The sequence below is a fragment of the Natator depressus genome, chromosome 4 (assembly GCF_965152275.1).
Source record: "Natator depressus isolate rNatDep1 chromosome 4, rNatDep2.hap1, whole genome shotgun sequence".
Lineage (NCBI taxonomy): Eukaryota > Metazoa > Chordata > Testudines > Cheloniidae > Natator > Natator depressus.
The window spans coordinates 108133929-108152556 of NC_134237.1; the positions used below are offsets into that span (position 1 = coordinate 108133929).

General features: G+C 39.9%; 1 protein-coding gene across 5 annotated transcripts in view; it reads left to right on the top strand.

Annotated features, from left to right (window-relative positions):
* KCNIP4 (potassium voltage-gated channel interacting protein 4) overlaps nucleotides 1-18628 on the top strand; it is an 857625-nt gene that overhangs the window by 640943 nt on the left and 198054 nt on the right. Inside the window, exon 1 of one of the 5 annotated variants that reach the window (XM_074951607.1) lies at nucleotides 2012-2761. The exons of 3 other annotated variants lie outside the window; for them this stretch is intronic. In XM_074951607.1, the coding sequence (XP_074807708.1) occupies nucleotides 2650-2761 (112 nt within the window). In that variant the 5' untranslated portion in view covers nucleotides 2012-2649. Of the gene's footprint in view, nucleotides 1-2011; nucleotides 2762-18628 lie in introns of those variants that run through there. One more of the 5 variants, XM_074951603.1, reaches the window with a different exon arrangement.

The following is an 18628-nucleotide window of genomic DNA, read 5'->3' on the forward strand; positions in this document are numbered from 1 at the left end:
CTATCGTTCTGTAGAATTGTGATTGTTTTGTGATAAGTTTTTAGTGATTGTTTTCTTAAAGAGTCTCTTTTCACTCACACACAGCTGCCAGGGCTGATCAGTGGGACCCATGAAATACATGCCTTTTGGTCCCTCAGATTTTTAGAGGGACTCCAGATCAGTTTGATGACGTGGGAACAAGAGAGTAAGGTACTACCTGGGCTGCTGGTAACTGCGCTCCCTCTCTTCTGGCACATCTGCTGAGCAAGTGGTGGGTTTCTGGTCCCATTTAGGGGAAACTCAATAACATGAGGTGGCATGATCTAGGAGACTAAGCCAGAACTTAGAGTGGGAGAATCCTTTATTCTAATAGTGTGTCTAACACTAATTAGTGGGGATAATAATGCTTATCTCTTGGGCTGCAGAATGTTAGGATTCATTTGTCAATGTCTTTAGAGCACTATGGGTCACATTTTCAAACAAGCTCAGCTTTCACTGGGACTCAGTATGTTAGGTGCTGAGCAGTTTTGAAAATCTGACCATAACTAAATGTTAAGCATTATTTGAAAGAGAGAGGAAGATGGGGAGAAGCCCAAAGAGACAGTGGGATAGAAGAGAGAGCAAAGAAGCCAGAGAGATGAAAATAAGGAGAGCAAAGGTAACGGAGACAAAAGAATGGGAAACTGTGTGAAATGGGAGAAAGCTAAGGGGTAGAAAGCAAAGAGGGGTCAATAGAAAAATGAGAGAGGGAATGAGATGCTACTTTTCAAAGAAAGAAGAGCTAGCGAATAAAAACAGTGCACAGACATGAGAAAGAATAGAAAATGAATATGGAGATGGATCAAATGGATCATTTATGGACAATGAGAACTAAAGGGGATAAATACGAGGAAGATTAGAATAAGCAAGAAGATGCACACAACATATTAGTGAATTTAGTTTATTTATGATCCACTATTTTATTGTGCTTCTTCTGCAGATATCCTATATCTAAGTTAGGGGGGGAATGGAAACGATAGCTATTTTATTTACCTGACTATGGCTGAATACTCTGGATTCTATAGTTAAACTGTTGGAGGGAAACACCCTCAACAAAACCAAAGAAGACAACTTTAAATTAACTTGAATATGCACACAATTCTTCAATGAATGAACTTTTCAGCTCCTAAACTTCTGGTTTATATGATGGGTTTTTTTTTAAATTGCGACTCTCTATAGCGTTAAGTCTGAGGTGACAGACTCCTTTTTCCTGCAGCAAAGGAGACTGTGGTAGCCTGAAGACTATCTTCCCCTGTGCTTTTATTATCTAACAACTTGAATAGATTGTTTCGTTAAATTTTCAGTGACTTCCTGCAAACAATGGAGGTGTCAGAACTTCTCAAAAAAGTTAGCAAGAATCTTTTCTAGTGAATGTTGTTAGACAACCGAAATATAGGGGTCACTACCAGACCCTAATAATTTTATTATATAATAAGACATTATTGAGGATGGTCCAAGATTTACCTTATGGGCCTTCCCTTGATCCTTATTGTGTTGCCTTGTATCCCAGTGGACAAGACTTCGTTAAATTTGGAGGGTGGAAGTGGAAGTAATTGTTTCACAGGCCCAGCCTTAAAATGTGAGAAGGCTGGTTCTGCATAAATAATTCTTACAGCATGCACTGTACGTTATATACCTTATTTCTATTCATTTGAAACACTGAATAGATTAATTTTATAAAAGCCTAATGATAAAGCAGCCGTGGTCACAGAAGAGCCTTTTTCTTGATGTGTGGTTCGTGTTTGATCCTGGAAGTTGCTGTGTTCCTCATGGAAGTTGAGCATCGTTAAATTTAATTAAAAACTGCAAAAGTGCAGGCTCAAGCCCTTAGTCAAAAAAGAAGCACTTCTGGTTTCTAAAAGACATACTGTACCTATGTTGCAAAAATTGGGGGTTGGGAAGGCATGCCCCTTTTATAACATTACATTTTATTAAGCAGGGACACTAAATCATCATGTCAAAATGTTATCCTTTAATTTCATTGTCATTTTCATTAGAAATTCTAACTAGGCTCTGGTGGTGTTCAAGAAGAAGGAACATTGCATTTGTAAATACCATGCACTAAGATGCAAAGGACAGTATTTTTCTGATATGCAGAGTTTGACACGTGAAAATAAATGTCTTCAGTAAACTGGCATTTGTCAAATTTAACACCCAAAAAAGAAAAAAAAAACTGTTAAAATAGGTTATTGGGTAGAATCCTAAAGCATGAGTTTAGGAGCATTAGAATGCACAGTGCTGGTAGCAGTGTGCTCCCTACTGCAAGTTTCCTGGGAGTGTTTCTTTTTGAACTGACACAGCAAAGTCTCCAGTTCTGAAACAGATGTTCTTCCAGCAGCTCTGAAGTAACCTTACTTGCTGGATACAATGTCATATCAAGGGGTTAGTGGTCCACCTCCGCGTTCTAAGAGGACTCACTGCTAATGAAATCAAATGCTTAGAGAAGCATGAGATGCAGGGCTTTAACTAGTATTTTGCCTCAACTAGGGTGGTCAGTTAATTTCCACAGTACAGCACAAGGTTGCTTTTCACCTTTGCAACTTTTTTCAAAACAAAATATTGGTAAAATCCTCTAATTTCCCTCTAATCACGAACTGGCTTGAAGACTGGAATGATTTGTTTGTTTGAAGAATGTTGACGTTAGAGTGGGAGTCGGAGGGACTGCAAACAGTGGGTATTGTTGTGATTATATTTGCGTCTCTGAAGCTGCTTCATTTGCTGGGACTGATTGATTTTTCAGAAGGTAAAGTGGTCAATCACTGTTTGTGTTGTTTGTAGTATCTAGTCTGCTTAAAAGCTGTCTACGTAAAACAGACTGCTAGTCTGGTATAAAACCTGTAACGTGAAAATGCTTGAAAAAGTGAGAATAACCTGTGGACTGTGAAATCTTGTTTTTGTTTCTGTTTCCTTTATCTGACATTTTAAAACAGAAGTAGAATCTAACATAGGGTTTATTATATAGTGTATTACATTTTACAGCCTGTCTGCATTGAAGTATGTTGGAAAGGTTGAAAACACATGTATCTATCAGTTACACTAACCTTTGAAAGCTGCTCACTAGTATCAAAACTTAATACATCGAGATTTATCATAGTTTGTTTCATAAAACTGAGTGCTCCTCTGCTTTGATATATGTTCTAAAAATAATTATTCTGGTTTGTGTGTGTGTGTGTGTGTGTGTGTGTGTGTGTGTGTGTGTATGTGTGTAACCTGTTTATTTGATTAGACTGTCTGTTCCCTATGTATATAGGGCCATAACATGCCATCTGTTTATAAACAGAACGTCCTATTACTTTCAATACCAGGTTCTGTTTGAAACTCAGTGGCACAATGCAGACCTTTGGTACAGATACTAAGCATTGTTTCATGATACTGAATATGTTAACTTCACATTGCTAATTAAATTTAGTTCTAAAAATCAAATTATACTGTCATCTACTCTAATTCCTGTCTGAATGCTGTAGTAAACAAAAACAATTTACAGCCTAAGGCTTGATTTTGTTGCTGTGCAAATACCAGATATTGACTGTAACTTCGGCACTTTCTGGTGCTTTCTGGTCACAGTCAGATATCTAAGAAGAACACACTAATTTTCTGAAGCATGCTTTTTTTTCTTCATAGTGGGAAAAGACTGATGGAGATTTGAAAAATCACCTCATAAAACTGTTCAATGTACTGATGAAATGTGAAATATTTAACCTAGCACTTTTACAGTTACTGAACTATTTAAATAAATCATCCTTAAAACTGCATGTGAGAATTTACAACATCTGGCAACAGCAAAACTTGCTACTAAATACTTTTTATGGAAGTGTGAAATTCTTTTTCAAAGTTCTAAACTACAGGTTAATCTGTCCCTCATAATACTCACATTTCTTCCTTTTAAACTCTGGGCTGTGTAGATTTGCACATAAACATTCAGTGTTTTTAAACTTTCATCTTGCTTCATTGCATGACAACTCCAGCTTTATAATTGATGGCAATAAAATATGTATAGAAAAAGGATAAAATACAGAATTCATCAGCAATTCTGAGTTTGTCCCTTTCCTTAATTCTTCACAAAATCATATTGTGATTAAGTTTTGAGAAAATCTTCTATATGTTACAGCAAATGCAGTAAATCATGCCCCTAAAAAAATCTGCTAGTAACAAACCAACCCTGTAAGAAATAAATAGTGCAGTGTGATATACAATAGGAAGCATAACTATTCAGGGTTAGGACTAGAATTATGTAATTAATTCCAACCAATAGTGTCATGATATTTCCTCACATAATATAATAATTGTATTTAAAATCACCCAGCAACGTGGAACTGACAGATCTGTACAGTAGAAAAACAATAACATTATAAAACACAGCAAAAACATTATAATATTACTAGTTTGAAGAGCAGCGGTAGTTAGCAGGATTTCTTACTCCATTGTGGCCTGTTTCGTGCTCTTTCACTTATCCCTTACTCCGGCAAAACTTCCCCTAAAGTTAATAGGAATTTTGCCCGTGTAAGAAATTAATAAGGAGTGCTTTGCAGGACATCTATAACTTAATGGCATTCACTGCAGCTTTGTCATTGACTTCAGTGGGACAAGGATCAGGTCCTAATAGCCAAATACTGATCCTTGAAGGATTGTGTGTTTAGATCAAAATGGAAGATAAAGGACTACCCCCCACATCCTGCAACCAGGAGGCAGGGCATGAGGCACCTGCACAAGCAGGCCAGTGCAGCAGCCCTGTATTTGTTTGTATTTATAGGCTTTCCTATGGCATTCATCAATGTAAGATATAAGCATCCCACCTACACTAATGAATTTGTCTTGACAGCACCACTGGAAGATAGGGAAGCATTTTTATTTCTATTTTACAGTTGTGGAACTTGAAACACAGAACCTCAGAGGGTGTAAATTGTCATAACTCCACTGAACTCAATGAAATTATGACAGTGATGCATGACAGTTTATACCAGCTGATGGTCTGCCCCGGAGAGACGTGGCTATGCTCACTCAGGAAGTCTGTGCCAGGGGTGGGAAGAGAAATCAGATTTCCTGAGTCTCAGCCCAGTGGTTTACCCACAAAATTATCCTTCCTTCCTGTTTGAGATCAGTGAATTTGCACAGTTCCTGGAACAGTCAATCATACCCTTACCAATTCCCCAAGCTTACTCTCTCTCCTCTCCCCCGTCTGCATGTAGCTGAAAAGGTCTTTGCTGTCCCTTTACCTGCCTCACTGCTTCTTAATCTATCCACACTGTGGAACTTGCATAATGACAGGTTTCAGAGTAGCAGCCTTGTTAGTCTGTATTCGCAAAAAGAAAAGGAGTACTTGTGGCACCTTAGAGACTAACAAATTTATGCTTATACTCAAATAAATTTGTTAGTCTCTAAGGTGCCACAAGTACTCCTTTTCTTTTTACTGTGGAACTCTAGCACTTTATTGATTATTTAATTACTACCATTTATAATAAGATAAAAAGGCCCTTACCTACTATTCCAGGCACATTGGACATTATTTAAAGTAACTGTCCAACAAAAACAAAGCCACAGCATACCCCTGAAAATACTCCACCAAAAAGTAACGTGAGACTGGCCATATGGGTCAGACCAATGGTCCATCTAGACCAGTATCTTGTCTTCTGACCATGGCCAACGCCAGATGTTTCAGAAGGAATAAACAGAGCAGGGCAATTATCAAGTGATCCATCCCACGTTATCCAGTCCCAGCTTCTAGCCGTCACAGGCTTAGAGACAGCCAGACCTTGCGATTGTACCCTGACCACCTTTGCTAATAGCCATTGATGTACAATGAACTCCATGAACTTATCTATTTTTTATCTTATCTATAACCTAGTTATACTTTTGCCTTTCACAACATCCCCTGACAGCGAGTTACACAGGTTGACTGAGAGTTGTGTGAAGAAGTACTTCCTTATGTTTTTGTTCTTCTTTGAGTGCTTGCTCAGTTTGGAGCCCCCGTTCACAGTATTCTACAAAGACAAGGTCCAGCTGCGGGCCCATCCGACTTTTCTGCCTAAGGTGGTGTCGCACTTCCATGTCAACCAGAATATTTTTCCTCCCTGTGTTCTGTCCAAAGCCTCGCTCCACCAACAAGGAGAGGCGGCTGCACACTCTGGATGTCAGGCGCGCCCTGAGGTTCTACCTTCTGCAGATTGACCCAGCTCTTTATCACGATAGCTGACAGCATGAAGGGCCTTCCGATGTCCTCTCAAAGAATTTCGAATTGGATCACCACGTACATCTGGACTTGTTATGAGCTGGCCCGTGGTGGAATGACTGATCATAAAAGTTTTCCATATTATTAGTCACTTCTAGTCTGTGACTTCTTAATTTATCTAGTGTGTGATTGACACCGTTCTCCATAGTAGTCTTTGGGATATGTGATGTTAAAGAGGACATGGACACTGCTCAGCATGTGGATTATGTAGGGGCTTGTATGCCTGAATTGGTCATGTACAGATCTATAAATAAATGTCAAGGTTGTTAAATCAGTTCCATACGAGAACCATAACAGATTTAAAAAATCCATTATATCATCCTATTATCCAACATACTCCTTTAGTACATTATAAGCATGGGTGTGGCTGTCCCTCACTGTCAGTCTCTGAGGGATGCCATGCCCCTTTGCTGGCACATTTCTGAATCCACAGTCTAAGTAACGGGGGAACTTAGTGGTCTCTGGCTCCAACCTTTAGGCACGGTGGGCCACTGAACTATTTGTGGCTCTAAGCCCTCATCCAGGGTGGGGCACCACACGGCCTAAGACTTTAACCCTTAGTCAGGCTAGCTGCGAGTGGTTTGGGGGGTGGGCAGGCTCTCAATCAGGGCACGGCACCCAGCAAACAGTCTAGGGGGGCCAGCAGGGGTTAACACCAACCCAGTCTGTCATCTTGGTTCTGGTGGACCACAGACACCCACAGGCCTCTTCCCCTAAGGAGGAGGAATACTGCCACCCAAGGGGTAGGGTGACGCAGGCCCACGACTCCACTGCATCCCAGCCCACGGCCCTAACAGTGGCAGAGTGGTCTGCCACTGGATCAGCAGGGAATGCCACTGCGATACGCTGACCGTGTTTTGGATGCCCCTTCAGCCACACTCCAGTCTGCTATCCCTGGGCTCCTTCCTCCCCTCCCCTCCGGGTGTACCTGAACCCCGGGGTCATCCTCCGTCTCCCCAGGGTATGCTGCCAGTGGCAATCCCAGCAACTCCTCGGCGTTTGGCAGGTCTGGCAGTCCTAGTACCGGGGAGCCGTCCTCAGGGCAGCAGAAGTCTTCCGTGGGTTCCGGCTCCAGCAGCGGTAGCTTTGTTATGCTACCGTAATTACTCTGTGTGTGTGTGTGTGTGTGTGTACATGTATTTTTAATTATTATAGTTCTCAGTAAGTCACTTATAGTATATAAAAATCTTTATCTATAATTACTCCATTGGTGGTGGTTTCGCAAAACAAACAAACAAACAAACCATAATTGCTGAATAAGAATCTGGTACCTTCTTATAACTGCAATCCATTCAAAAGATATTAAAATTTTATTTGGTTGTAAAAGGGTTGTTGGCATGTGTGTATTTGTCTGTTTTTGAATAAGTATATAAACAAACATAACATGCATATTTGCAGCAGATAGCTGCACCTGTTGTGTATGTATATTTTATTTTCAACCTTGCTTTATTCACTTTAAGAACAAATAAATAATATCTTATCAAATAAATAATGGTGCATATGAAACGGTTTTAAAACATTAGAAGTAAAGAACTTAATAGGAATAATTTAAGCCTAGCTGAAAATCTGACAGTTCAGTTAATTTTTTTGTGGAGCTCCTAGAGGTAATGTGGCCGTTTCCTATATGGTTATCTTGCATGGGGATCAGGAAAAAAGATAGTCTAGTTTGTGCCATGATAATATTGTTAGTTTTTTAACGTGTTACTAGCTTAACCATCAGTGTAAGCCAGGGAGGAACCCCATCCTGACAATCAGGGAACTCATGACAGAAGCTCAGAGAATTGTTTATATAATTCCCATGAGCTGGGTTGTCTAGGATTATATGAAATCACACACCTTTGGGAATGGAGCAGCTGGAGAATGTGGCATTCCATGGTCACTAAAGAGACCCCTTTCAGCTGATTGGGAACAGTTTACACAGCTGTGGGAACAGGACACTGGAATTTGCAAGGGACAGGAATCGCAGGTTCATTAAGGCTGGATATGAGCCTTACAATTTCTAAAGTACGAATTAACAGAAACTTGGAAAATCCTGCCAGTATGTTTTAACTAAAACCTATGTATTGTACATGTCTGTACATATACATTTGTATATGTCTGTAGGTTGATTGCTGTTTCAGTGAATTCCTGAGTTTTCAACTGTTCAGCCTGTAGCCATGTCACTTTGAGCTGTGATCTCACCAGGTTTCATGAGTTACACAACATTGGGCAGGGTAGGCCAGTACTTGGATGTGGGTCATAGAAAGTGTTTTTGTGTATCGTTAGTCAGGATTCTTCCCTCTGAATCAGTAGTGAAAAGAGGGGGTTGGCATGATGTTAGATGTTTTATTGGAGACGTTATCTTTAGGATGAAATGTAGAACCCAGCTACAGATGGTCACTTATGGTCACTTAAAGTCCTGTAGCACTTATAAGACTAGGGTTAACCCTAGAATCCTAAGCAAATTCAATTGTAGATAGTAACATTCAGCTTCCCTAAATTCCCTATGTAGTTTCCACTGGATAGAGTTAGAGCCCTGAGCGGATACAAAAATCTGCCAGAATCAACCCATGATCCAACCGGTGATCCGCTAGCCATCTTTTATGTGTATCCACATCCACAGCAGCAAGCCATGTCACAAGGACTAGCAAAGGGGGAGGGAGAGGAGATGAGCGAGCGGGGACAGGGTCTTGCAGGGAAGAGGTGGTGCGGGGCGGGGTCTCGAGGAGAAGGGGCAGCGCAGAGGTTGGGGGGGAAGGGGTGGCGCATTGTGTGTTGCTCCTGGGGGCTCGCAAGCAATGGCAGCGGTAGTGTGAGTTGCACCACAGTGGGAGAAGAGGTGAGGCAACAGGGCCCCACCCCCTCTAATTCCCGCGTCGGGAGCAGACTCTGCTGCCCAGAAGCCGGCAAGCCAGGAGTGCAGCCATTGCTGCATGGTGGGGACGCTGGTGCTGCCCGAGGGGCCCAAGCCGCTGGACAGGAACCAGCTCAGCGACCAGGTGCTGGACAGCCGACTCTGGCCTGCTGCCCAGCCCCAGCCACTGGCTGACAGCCCCGAGCATATGTGCCCACCAGGCCAGACACTGGAGGCCAGGTGCCACAGGTGAGTAGATCCATCTGTGGGTGTATTGGCATCCAACCCACTATCTGCGAAAATTGTCCATGGATAGGAAGCGGATATCCACAGGGCTCTAGATAAGGTGGGCCTTATTCTCCTCTCAAGCCTTGTCTACGCTAAAGGGAAAAATTGATCTAAGCTATGCAATTTGAGTTATGTGAATAGCATAACTCAAATCAGCGTAGCTTAGATCTACTTACTGCGGGGTCCACACTATGTGACATCGACAGGAGTCGCTCTCCCGTCAACTCCCCTTACTCTTCTCGATCAGGTGGAGTACAGGAATTGACGGGAGAGTGATCAGCAGTCAATTTAATGGGTCTTCACTAGATCTGCTAAATGGACCGCCGATGCATCAATTGCCGCAGCATTGATCCTCTGGTAAGTGTAGACAAGCCCTCAGTTTCACAAGTATAAATTAGGAATAACTCCATTTAGCAGGAGGAAGAATAACCAAAATAGTCCAGTATTTGGGGTGGGAGCCTGGGACTTGGGAGACCTGGGTTTGATTCCCTTCCAGTGTGCAAGTCTCTGTTTGTCTCAATCATTCATATGTGCAATGGGAATGATAATATTTCTCTACTTCCGAGGGGTGTTGTAAGGATAAACACATTATATTTGAGGTGCTCAGATAATGGGGCTTATATAAGTACCTAAGATAAATGGAGTTCCATTTAAACTTTCATGGAAACCAGGAGATTACCAGCTCAAGCATTTCATCTGATCTCAACAGGGGGAGAGATGTATCTCCTGTAGCCAGGACCTGCTTTGAGCTTTACAGATAAACAAACGTATACACGCTTTAAATTGCACCCAGAAGTAAATTGGCATTGGGGATAACATACTGTCAGCTGTTCTTCTAACAGTGCTTCAACCATCTATATAACGAGTATGTTATAATACCAAAGTCTTGTATCTTGTGCTATGTGTGTTCGGATGCAGTGACCAATAAAAAAACCAAAGCTGATACTCGTGAAGTTTACTGTGTAAAACTTATTAGTCTGCATATCTTTCATGGTTGGTGTATCATGGACTATGCCTGCTACCATTATTACCCTCTGAGGGTTTTTAATTTTTACCTGCAGTATTTCTGCTGCTGCAGAGAAAATGTGTGTGGCCTTATTTTAGGTTGTTACAAAAAGCTGCTGTGAAGTAAATCATATACTAATAGTTTTGTCGTTTCTGTAACCTAACCTTCATTTTCCATTGTACCTCCTCCAGCCATAGATGCCCTCTATTTAACCATTGCATTAAGCCTTCATTAGACTTTGATCTGTGCACTACTTTCTTCATTGCATGGTTGCTATGAGCAATCTGCCTATTATTCCTAATTTTTTTAAAATAACATCATTAGTGGAACAGAGCGTTCTCTTCTTTCTGAACAATGTGTTTAGCACAGATGTTGCAAATGCAAATACCAGTTCACAAGCAATCTGTATTCCCTTTTTAAACTCCTCAAAGCATAGGCCCTAATCCTGTAAACCCTTTTGCATGTGAGTAGTCGTACTGATTTCAGTGGGTCTGTCATACAGATAAAGTTATTCATGTACTGTACATGTTTGTAGAACCTGGGCATTAATTTCCCTGAAAAACACAACCCTTTTAAACATTCCTGTAACTTGACTTGTTAATTATACTTTGCCCTTCTGCAGGTACAAGTTGGAGAAGGAGCTCTTTTTGTGTTGCAAACATGCACAGGTTCTGCTCTCAATTTGACCCTGTATTATATGGACAAGTTCACCATTGCCGTGCTCCTCCTTCAGTGTTTCATTGCTTGCTCAGTATTTAAGAATACCGAAAAGCCATTAAAAAGTAAACATTTGCCATTTCTTTCCAAGTTACCATAAATATTTCCTCCCTTAAGAATAGGGAAAGCTAGTGATATCCTGACTTTATAATGTAACCACTATAAAATGTTTCTTGTTGTTGAACTCATAGACTGCAAGGCCAAAAGGGACCCTTGTGACCATCTAGTCTGGCCTTCTGTATAACACAAGCCATAGACCTTTCCCAACATTTTTCCTAGAACATATCTTTTAGAAAAAGATTCAATCTTGATTTTAAAAGTTGTCAGTGATGGAGAATCCACCACATACTTGGTAAGTTGTTCCAATGATTAATTACCTTCATGGTTAAAAGTGTATGCCTTATTTCCAGTCTGAATTTGTAGAGTTTCAACTTCCAGGCATTGGTTGTGTTATATCTTTCTCTGCCAGATTGAAGAGCCCATTACCAAATATTTGTTTCCCATGTACATATTTATAACTGCGGTGGAAGGCACAAAGGGAGCAATCCAATAGCTTGTTATACTCTTGAATTGATTGGAACTGTAGGATTGGGGCTTTGGCATCAAAGCTAACCTTGTTTCTTTCATCCTTTGGTATGCCTTAGCTCTTTTCATGGCTATGGTGTGTTTTCTTGGGTGTTTTTTTTCTTGTTTGTGTGGGGTTCTTTTTTGCTAACATACAAACCTAATTTACATATACACAGACTAAGAACAATTTTTCAAATGATAGATGGTGAACTTGCATACCTTTGCAAAATATGTATATTTTAGACACGCTATATGATTCTAAAATTTTGAAAAAATATCACTACTTTTCCTTTAATTTTGTAAATAACATTTTCAAAAAATAATTCCAAAAGAAAATATTGTATACAGTCATTTGATTACCTGTGCACACTTGTGTGTGTGTCCTTTGAATAATAATTATCTGACTTAAGTTGCAGCAGAAGTTTTTTGTTCCCAGCCTTTCCTCCCTTTCTTGGGCAACCTTTCATCCTCCTTACTAAAGACATTAAATGGAGCGCAGTCAATTAATTCACAGTAATCATTTTGGGATTTGGGTTCAACCCTGATTCTCACATATTGTACGATGATAGAATTTCAATTTCTCAGATGAGTAAGATCAATGAGCAACACTGTACAAAAGCAAACTAATTTCTTTAGAGGTTGTACGTGTCGACCATTTTAATCCCTTAGCAGGATATTGTGTACAAGATGGCAGTATTCATAGTAAAGTAATCAACCCACACAGAAGTATAGATTTATTTCTATCAAAGCAGCAGCACCCCAGAATACTAGCGATTAAATGGATATTTCTACATGTACTCTTATATTATCATTTTGTACTGTTAGGCTACTAGCTTTTTGACATTTATATGTATCCTTTTTTAAAGTTTGAATGGGGATGAAATTATTAAAAATACTGTGCTAAGACTTTCAGTTAAATTTTTTTCACCAGGTTAAACTTATATCTCATGGAAAAATGTTTAAATAAAAGTGTCTGAAGAATCATGATCAAGTCAAATCCATAGTCCCAAATCCTTGCTTTTATGGGCTTTATTCAATTGCTTTTGTCACAGTTTCATGGTAACTTCACCTGTATTCCTCCATGGTCCTTCAAGAATCCCCACTTAAAGGATTCCTACTCCCAGCTGTTATCTCTCTTTGGCAGAGAACTGCATCTCACTCTCTCCTGACTGGGGTTTTACGGTTCACAGCTCCCTGGATTTACACTGTAATAGCCTGAGCAAGCCAGATTGCCTAAGTAGACCAATGCCTGTGCTTTGCTTTCTCTCTGAAGGCTAAGTCCAGTGTATTGCCCACAGTTAAAAGTTACCACTTAGATCCTTCTAATCAAGCAATTTATTCTTAAGGCAAAAGCATTACAGAGAACATTTAAATCAATAAAAGCCTGCATACATACTAGAAAGCTTACCAGAGGTCATCCCCAGCTCCAACCTAGGGCTCTGGCAGGTTTCAGTCCTTGAAAAAACACATCTGCGTTTCCCCATGGTTATAAATTCATCCCTCTCAGATCCAGAAGAAAGGCCGGGCTGATCAGCAATATCTTTATACAGCTCTGGCTTTGATCTTGGCCTTCTGTAACAGGTAATCTGCAAACAATACCCCCTCCTCAGGGCATTGCTTCAGAAGATTGAGTTTTTGTATAATGGGAGTTAGGGAATTTGCATTAACATCTCCCTAGGCATTCCCTAGGTAATCCACTTAACACTTATTGTCTCAAAAGTTGATACTTGTCTGGCATATTTTCTGTGTAGTCTTTTGAACTTCCAGGCCTCACATATGTTACATTTCCCCCCATAGAGAGTTGCATATAATCCCATCCCACAATAATACATACATTTGATACAATTAGGTCTTTCAAGGATATTACCCTATGTGTCGCTGTTGTTGCTTTGTAATATTTATATAACAGTAGCACCCAGAGTTTCTAATCAGGCCCATTATAGTAGGTGGTTTAGAAACATACAGAAAGACACAAATTCCTGCCTCAAAAAATGTATAGTCCAAACGCTACCTTTAGTTTATACTAAATTGCTTTATTGCACTGCTCCGGGATCAGCCCATGATGGAGTTTATGATTCAGAGAGGTCACAATCTCCCTCTTGGTCTCCTTGTGGCTGTGGAGGGGGGATAAACGGCAACAGAACAATATCGGTAGCAGCATATGATCTCTGACAATGTCTGCATAACTACATCATTGGGAGCATTGGAGTTAGGGATAAAAAATTAAAGGCAATGCCCTTTCCTACCAACCTGCAAGAGGAGAGGGATATAGAGGTTCTACAAAGACAGCTTTTCCCTACACCTAGGAAGAAGTAGGTGGCATACCAGCACAAGGGAGCATGGGGGCACCTTACATGCAGGATGGGCCACAGTCAGTCTCTAAAATGATAATGAGTGGCAGGGGAACAATCATAATATACAAAAACAACGAGGAGTCCGGTGACACCTTAAAGACTAAAAGATTGATTTGGGCATAAGCTTTCATGGGTAAAAAAAACCCACTTCTTCAGATGCATGGAGTGAAAATTACAGCTGCAGACATAAATATACTGACACATGAAGAGAATGGAGTTACCTTACAAGTGGGGAACCAGTGTTGACAAGGCCAATTCAATCAGGGTGGATGTGGTCCACTCCCAATAATTGATGAGGAAGTGTCAATACCAAGAGAGGGAAAATTGCTTTTGTAGTGAGCCAGCCACTCCCAGTCCCTATTCAAGCCCAAATTAATGGTGTTAAATTTCCAAATGAATTGTAGCTCTGCAGTTTCTCTTTGAAATATGTTTTTGTAGTTTTTTTGTTGAAGGATGGCTACTTTTAAATCTCCAGGGAGATTGAAGTATTCTCCTATGGGCTTTTGTATGTTACCATTCCTGATGTCTGATTTGTGTCCATTTATTCTTCTATGTAGAGACTTGTAGAGACTATCTGGTTTGGCCAGTGTACATGGCAGAGGGGCATTGTTGGCACATGATGGCATATATCACATTAGTAGACATGTAGGTGAATGAGCCCCTGATGGTGTGGCTCATGTGGTTGGGTCCTCTGGTGGTGCTGCTAGAGTAGATATGGGGACCATATATAGTGATCAAATCATTCCTATACAAACCATGCTAAAATATTCTGCTTATAAGAATCATTTCAGGGCAAACTGACTACATATAATACAATACTCAATCAAGTGCAATGACACGTAATAAGCCAATAAAGCTGTTTTGAATTTGATAATATCTCATGTTGTTAGGCATATAGTATAATGCCTGTGTAGAAAAAACAATTTGTGCTGTTTATGTGTGAATTGACGTATCAGGGAACGAAAGATGCTTTCTGCAGATGAAATACACCACCTTCTGGAGTCCTACAGTAGTCTTCCCAAGACCAGCCAAAGAAATGCAGCTCAGAAATTGGGCATTTAACAACCTTCATTATATAATATTCTCAAAGACAGGGAGAGCAACATACAGAATGAAGGAAAGAATGTGGTCAGGCAAGGCAGCTAGGTTTGAGGTGGTATTTATGAAGTTAATCAGAAATGTCAGAAAGAGAATTGCCGCCCTAAGAGGACATTGGTGATGCAGAAAGTGGAAGAACTGCCAGAGGTCCTGGATGTTACTGGCAGCACTGGCTGGTTTGAGCGCTTTAAAAAATGAGGGGATTGTTTTTAAGAAAATGCATGGAGAAGCCCAAGATGTGGACATTAGGTCAGATGAAGAATGGTTCAGAAATGAGTGAATTGAAATAAGACATGACTTCGCTGAAGAAGACATTTGGAATACAGATAAAAGTGGAATTTACTTTCAAGACCTGCCTGATCCTTCAGTCATGACATCCTTCAGTCATGTGATCAGGGAATTATCAGAACTGTCAAGGTGTACTTTTGCAAGCAAATGGCTCACATGGTGTTGTACCACATTGATGAGAACAACAATATTACTGCTGTGGAAACTTGTCTCTGATGAGGACATTGTGACTGATATCAGAGACCACTTTGAAGTGAAACTCGAAAATGATGCAGAGACTAACTCTAATGCTGAGGTAATTGTCCCATCCTCGACCCAAATAAAGGATGTGATGTAAACTTTGACAAATGACCTATTGTAGAGGGGCTTCAATTATTTTAACCTCCTGTATCACCTTGAAAAGGAGGTTGACAATGTTGTGGATCGTGCAATGATCCAGGGAACACTGGACAAGTTTGTAATCAAACAGTGACTGTGTCACTGCATTGTGAATTCACAGTGCCAGACATGCAACTCCAGTGACAGACGGTGGACGGTGACACTCCAAAATAAACATTAATGTGAGTCAATGCTGTTCAACAGTGGGTTTTGTTGTTTTACATTTATATTTATGCTATAAAAGTCAGTTTAATGCACTTTTATATGTTATGTTTGTTGCAGTTTATTTGAGAGACTTTTAAAATTTGTATCTTTGTATCCTTAAGAGGTAAATAGCTCCACTAACTTACACTTTGTGTAAAGTTGTAACATTCCGTACAGTATTAATTATTGCCTTGAATAAAAGAACCAGCCAAATAATTGGTGGTGATAATAAAATTAATAGCGTGTTGCTCAGTTAGAATATTGGTATGATTTTGTTCCATGTTGAATATATTTAAAGTCTAAAGAATTTAGTTATGGTAAATGAGATGATTCTCATTTAAATAAAAAAAAAAAAACAGTTGTTTAAAACATAACGGTAGATTTCATCCATTCTTTGCAATTTCACTTGTAAGAATCAACTGCTTATAAGAATCAAATAATCCGGGATGGATGTGATCCTTATAAAAAGAGTGCACTGTATATGCATTTATTTCCCTTTATAGAGCATAAAAGATTAAGTAAATATTGAGTGTTCCATGTGCCCTCTATCTAATCATCATTAGTTGGGTGATTCCCTAGAAGTGTCACAACAGAAGTTTCTTGAATAGAGATTTGACTGAGAGGGTGGAAGAATTTGGGGAGGGTGTTCCATGGTGTAAGGAGCTGCATGGAAGAAGGTAGAGCAGTGCTTGTGGGGGGAAATGATCAGATGGGTAGTTGAGGTTGGCATCACACAGGAACACAGTAAGTGGCCTGATTTCCACAGGGAGCATTTCTGAAAATGAGGCCACTTTGATTTAGGTAACTAAATATGGATTTATATGTCCAAATTTAGGTACCCAAGTTTAAAAATGTGGTGTAAACAGTGATGGTTCTGAGTGCAATGTCTGTTCTCAACAGAACTTTGTTTCTTCTCTTTGTATTGCCATTTCAAAATGTGTAGTTCAAGTGGGGTAAATATTTTTGACTTCTCTTTAGTTATTCAATTCATACATCTACCAAACTTTACCAAGCCCTAAAAAAAGGTTACAAATCAATCTATCCCCTCCTTTTCTGATCCGAGCCTTGGCAAACCTGTTGGGGAATTAAACTCCACAGCCAAAGACCGTCCATCATGGAGAATGCCCGGCCACTGGGCCCTCCAGTTAAAGCATAGGAAGCTGTTGCCTCTAGCTCTTCAAGTAAGCCCAACTACCATGATATTCAGAGGGAGAAAAGTGGACTCAAGTACCAGGACCCTGTTTTAAGCCACGTCATACAGAGAGAAGAACTTTTATTGTCTTGCCTCTTGAATAATTTCTCACTCTTATTGCAATAAAACCAAAGCTTTAGCCTGCAGGTACTTAGAGGCTGTATTTGACACAAAACGAATCATATTGTACTATTACTAGATTACAAAATTGTACATTTCTGAGGAAAAATGAACCTAATAATGGCTTTATTACTTTCTGCCCATTATAATTAAATTCATAAAATAGAGCATCACTCTCTGCTTAAAGATGATTTCAAGGCGATTGAGAGTCTAATTCTATAAGTGAATGGGAAAATGAAGTGCTTTCTCTGCCTTTTAGAATTTGGCGGGGGGGGGGGTTTAAACAAAAAGTAATAGCAATAATATTTACTGCTCTTCCTTAAGTCACAGCCATTTTGCAATGGGATGAAATAGGTTATATTGCACCTTTCGTGCTTTATATAGTATAAATATAATTTTTGCCAGAAGAGATGTGTGGGGGGGTGTAAAACAGATTTTATACACACGCACACATAAACTCCAAGTGATAGGGGAAAAATATTTCAGAATAATGGAACTCAGCAATCTGTAGAACTAAAATGGTGAGTTTGGGAAATACGGACAAGCTTCATCTATCTTAAAATTGTTCATTAATAAATATTTTGCATGTATATAGTGCTTTCCAGCTGAGAATTTCAAAGCTCAGTGAAAGGTGGCTAAGTAACAGTATTTTCATGTAGAAATGGGGCAGCTGAGGGAATTAAATTCATTTCTCCTAGTACCTTTCTCTGTTATAACATAAATGAATGCTGTTAGCCCACATAAGTAATTAGCACTTGTCTTAAGTAGATTGGGAAAGGTAGTTGAATTATATCCTTATAAACCTCCTATCATGCCAGACCTGATTTTCAAGTGTTCAGCATTCCCAAGTGGGACTAGATTTTCAAAGAATTTACCACCTGGCAGCTCCCAGTGGAGAAGCTTTAGGTGGGAGCTGAGCTCTTTTGAAACAATCTCCACCTATTTAGCTGCCTAAATGGAAGTTGCTGGGTGATGAGCTCTTTTGAAAACATGACCTCTAAATTTACAGTGAGTGAAATTCAGCCCTCTGCAGAAGGCCTGCAAAAGACCTATGCACAATTTAAATCCCACTTATGACCTCATAACAGGGCTTAAGTGGTGCATAAGCCTTCTTTGCAGAGTTGAATTTCACCCAATTAGATATTGCATAATACAGTGTTTGCCCACAACTCCTTCCATTGTAAAGTTGTTTCTACCCTTAAAAGAAAGTTCTTCCACTCCTGAAACACCATTAGGTGGTGACAGCAGAGAGCAACTTTGATAATTTGTATAACTGCATGTTAAGTAGTTTCAAGACAATTAAAAGCAGTTCCTGATGGGTACAATTTAGGGAAATCAT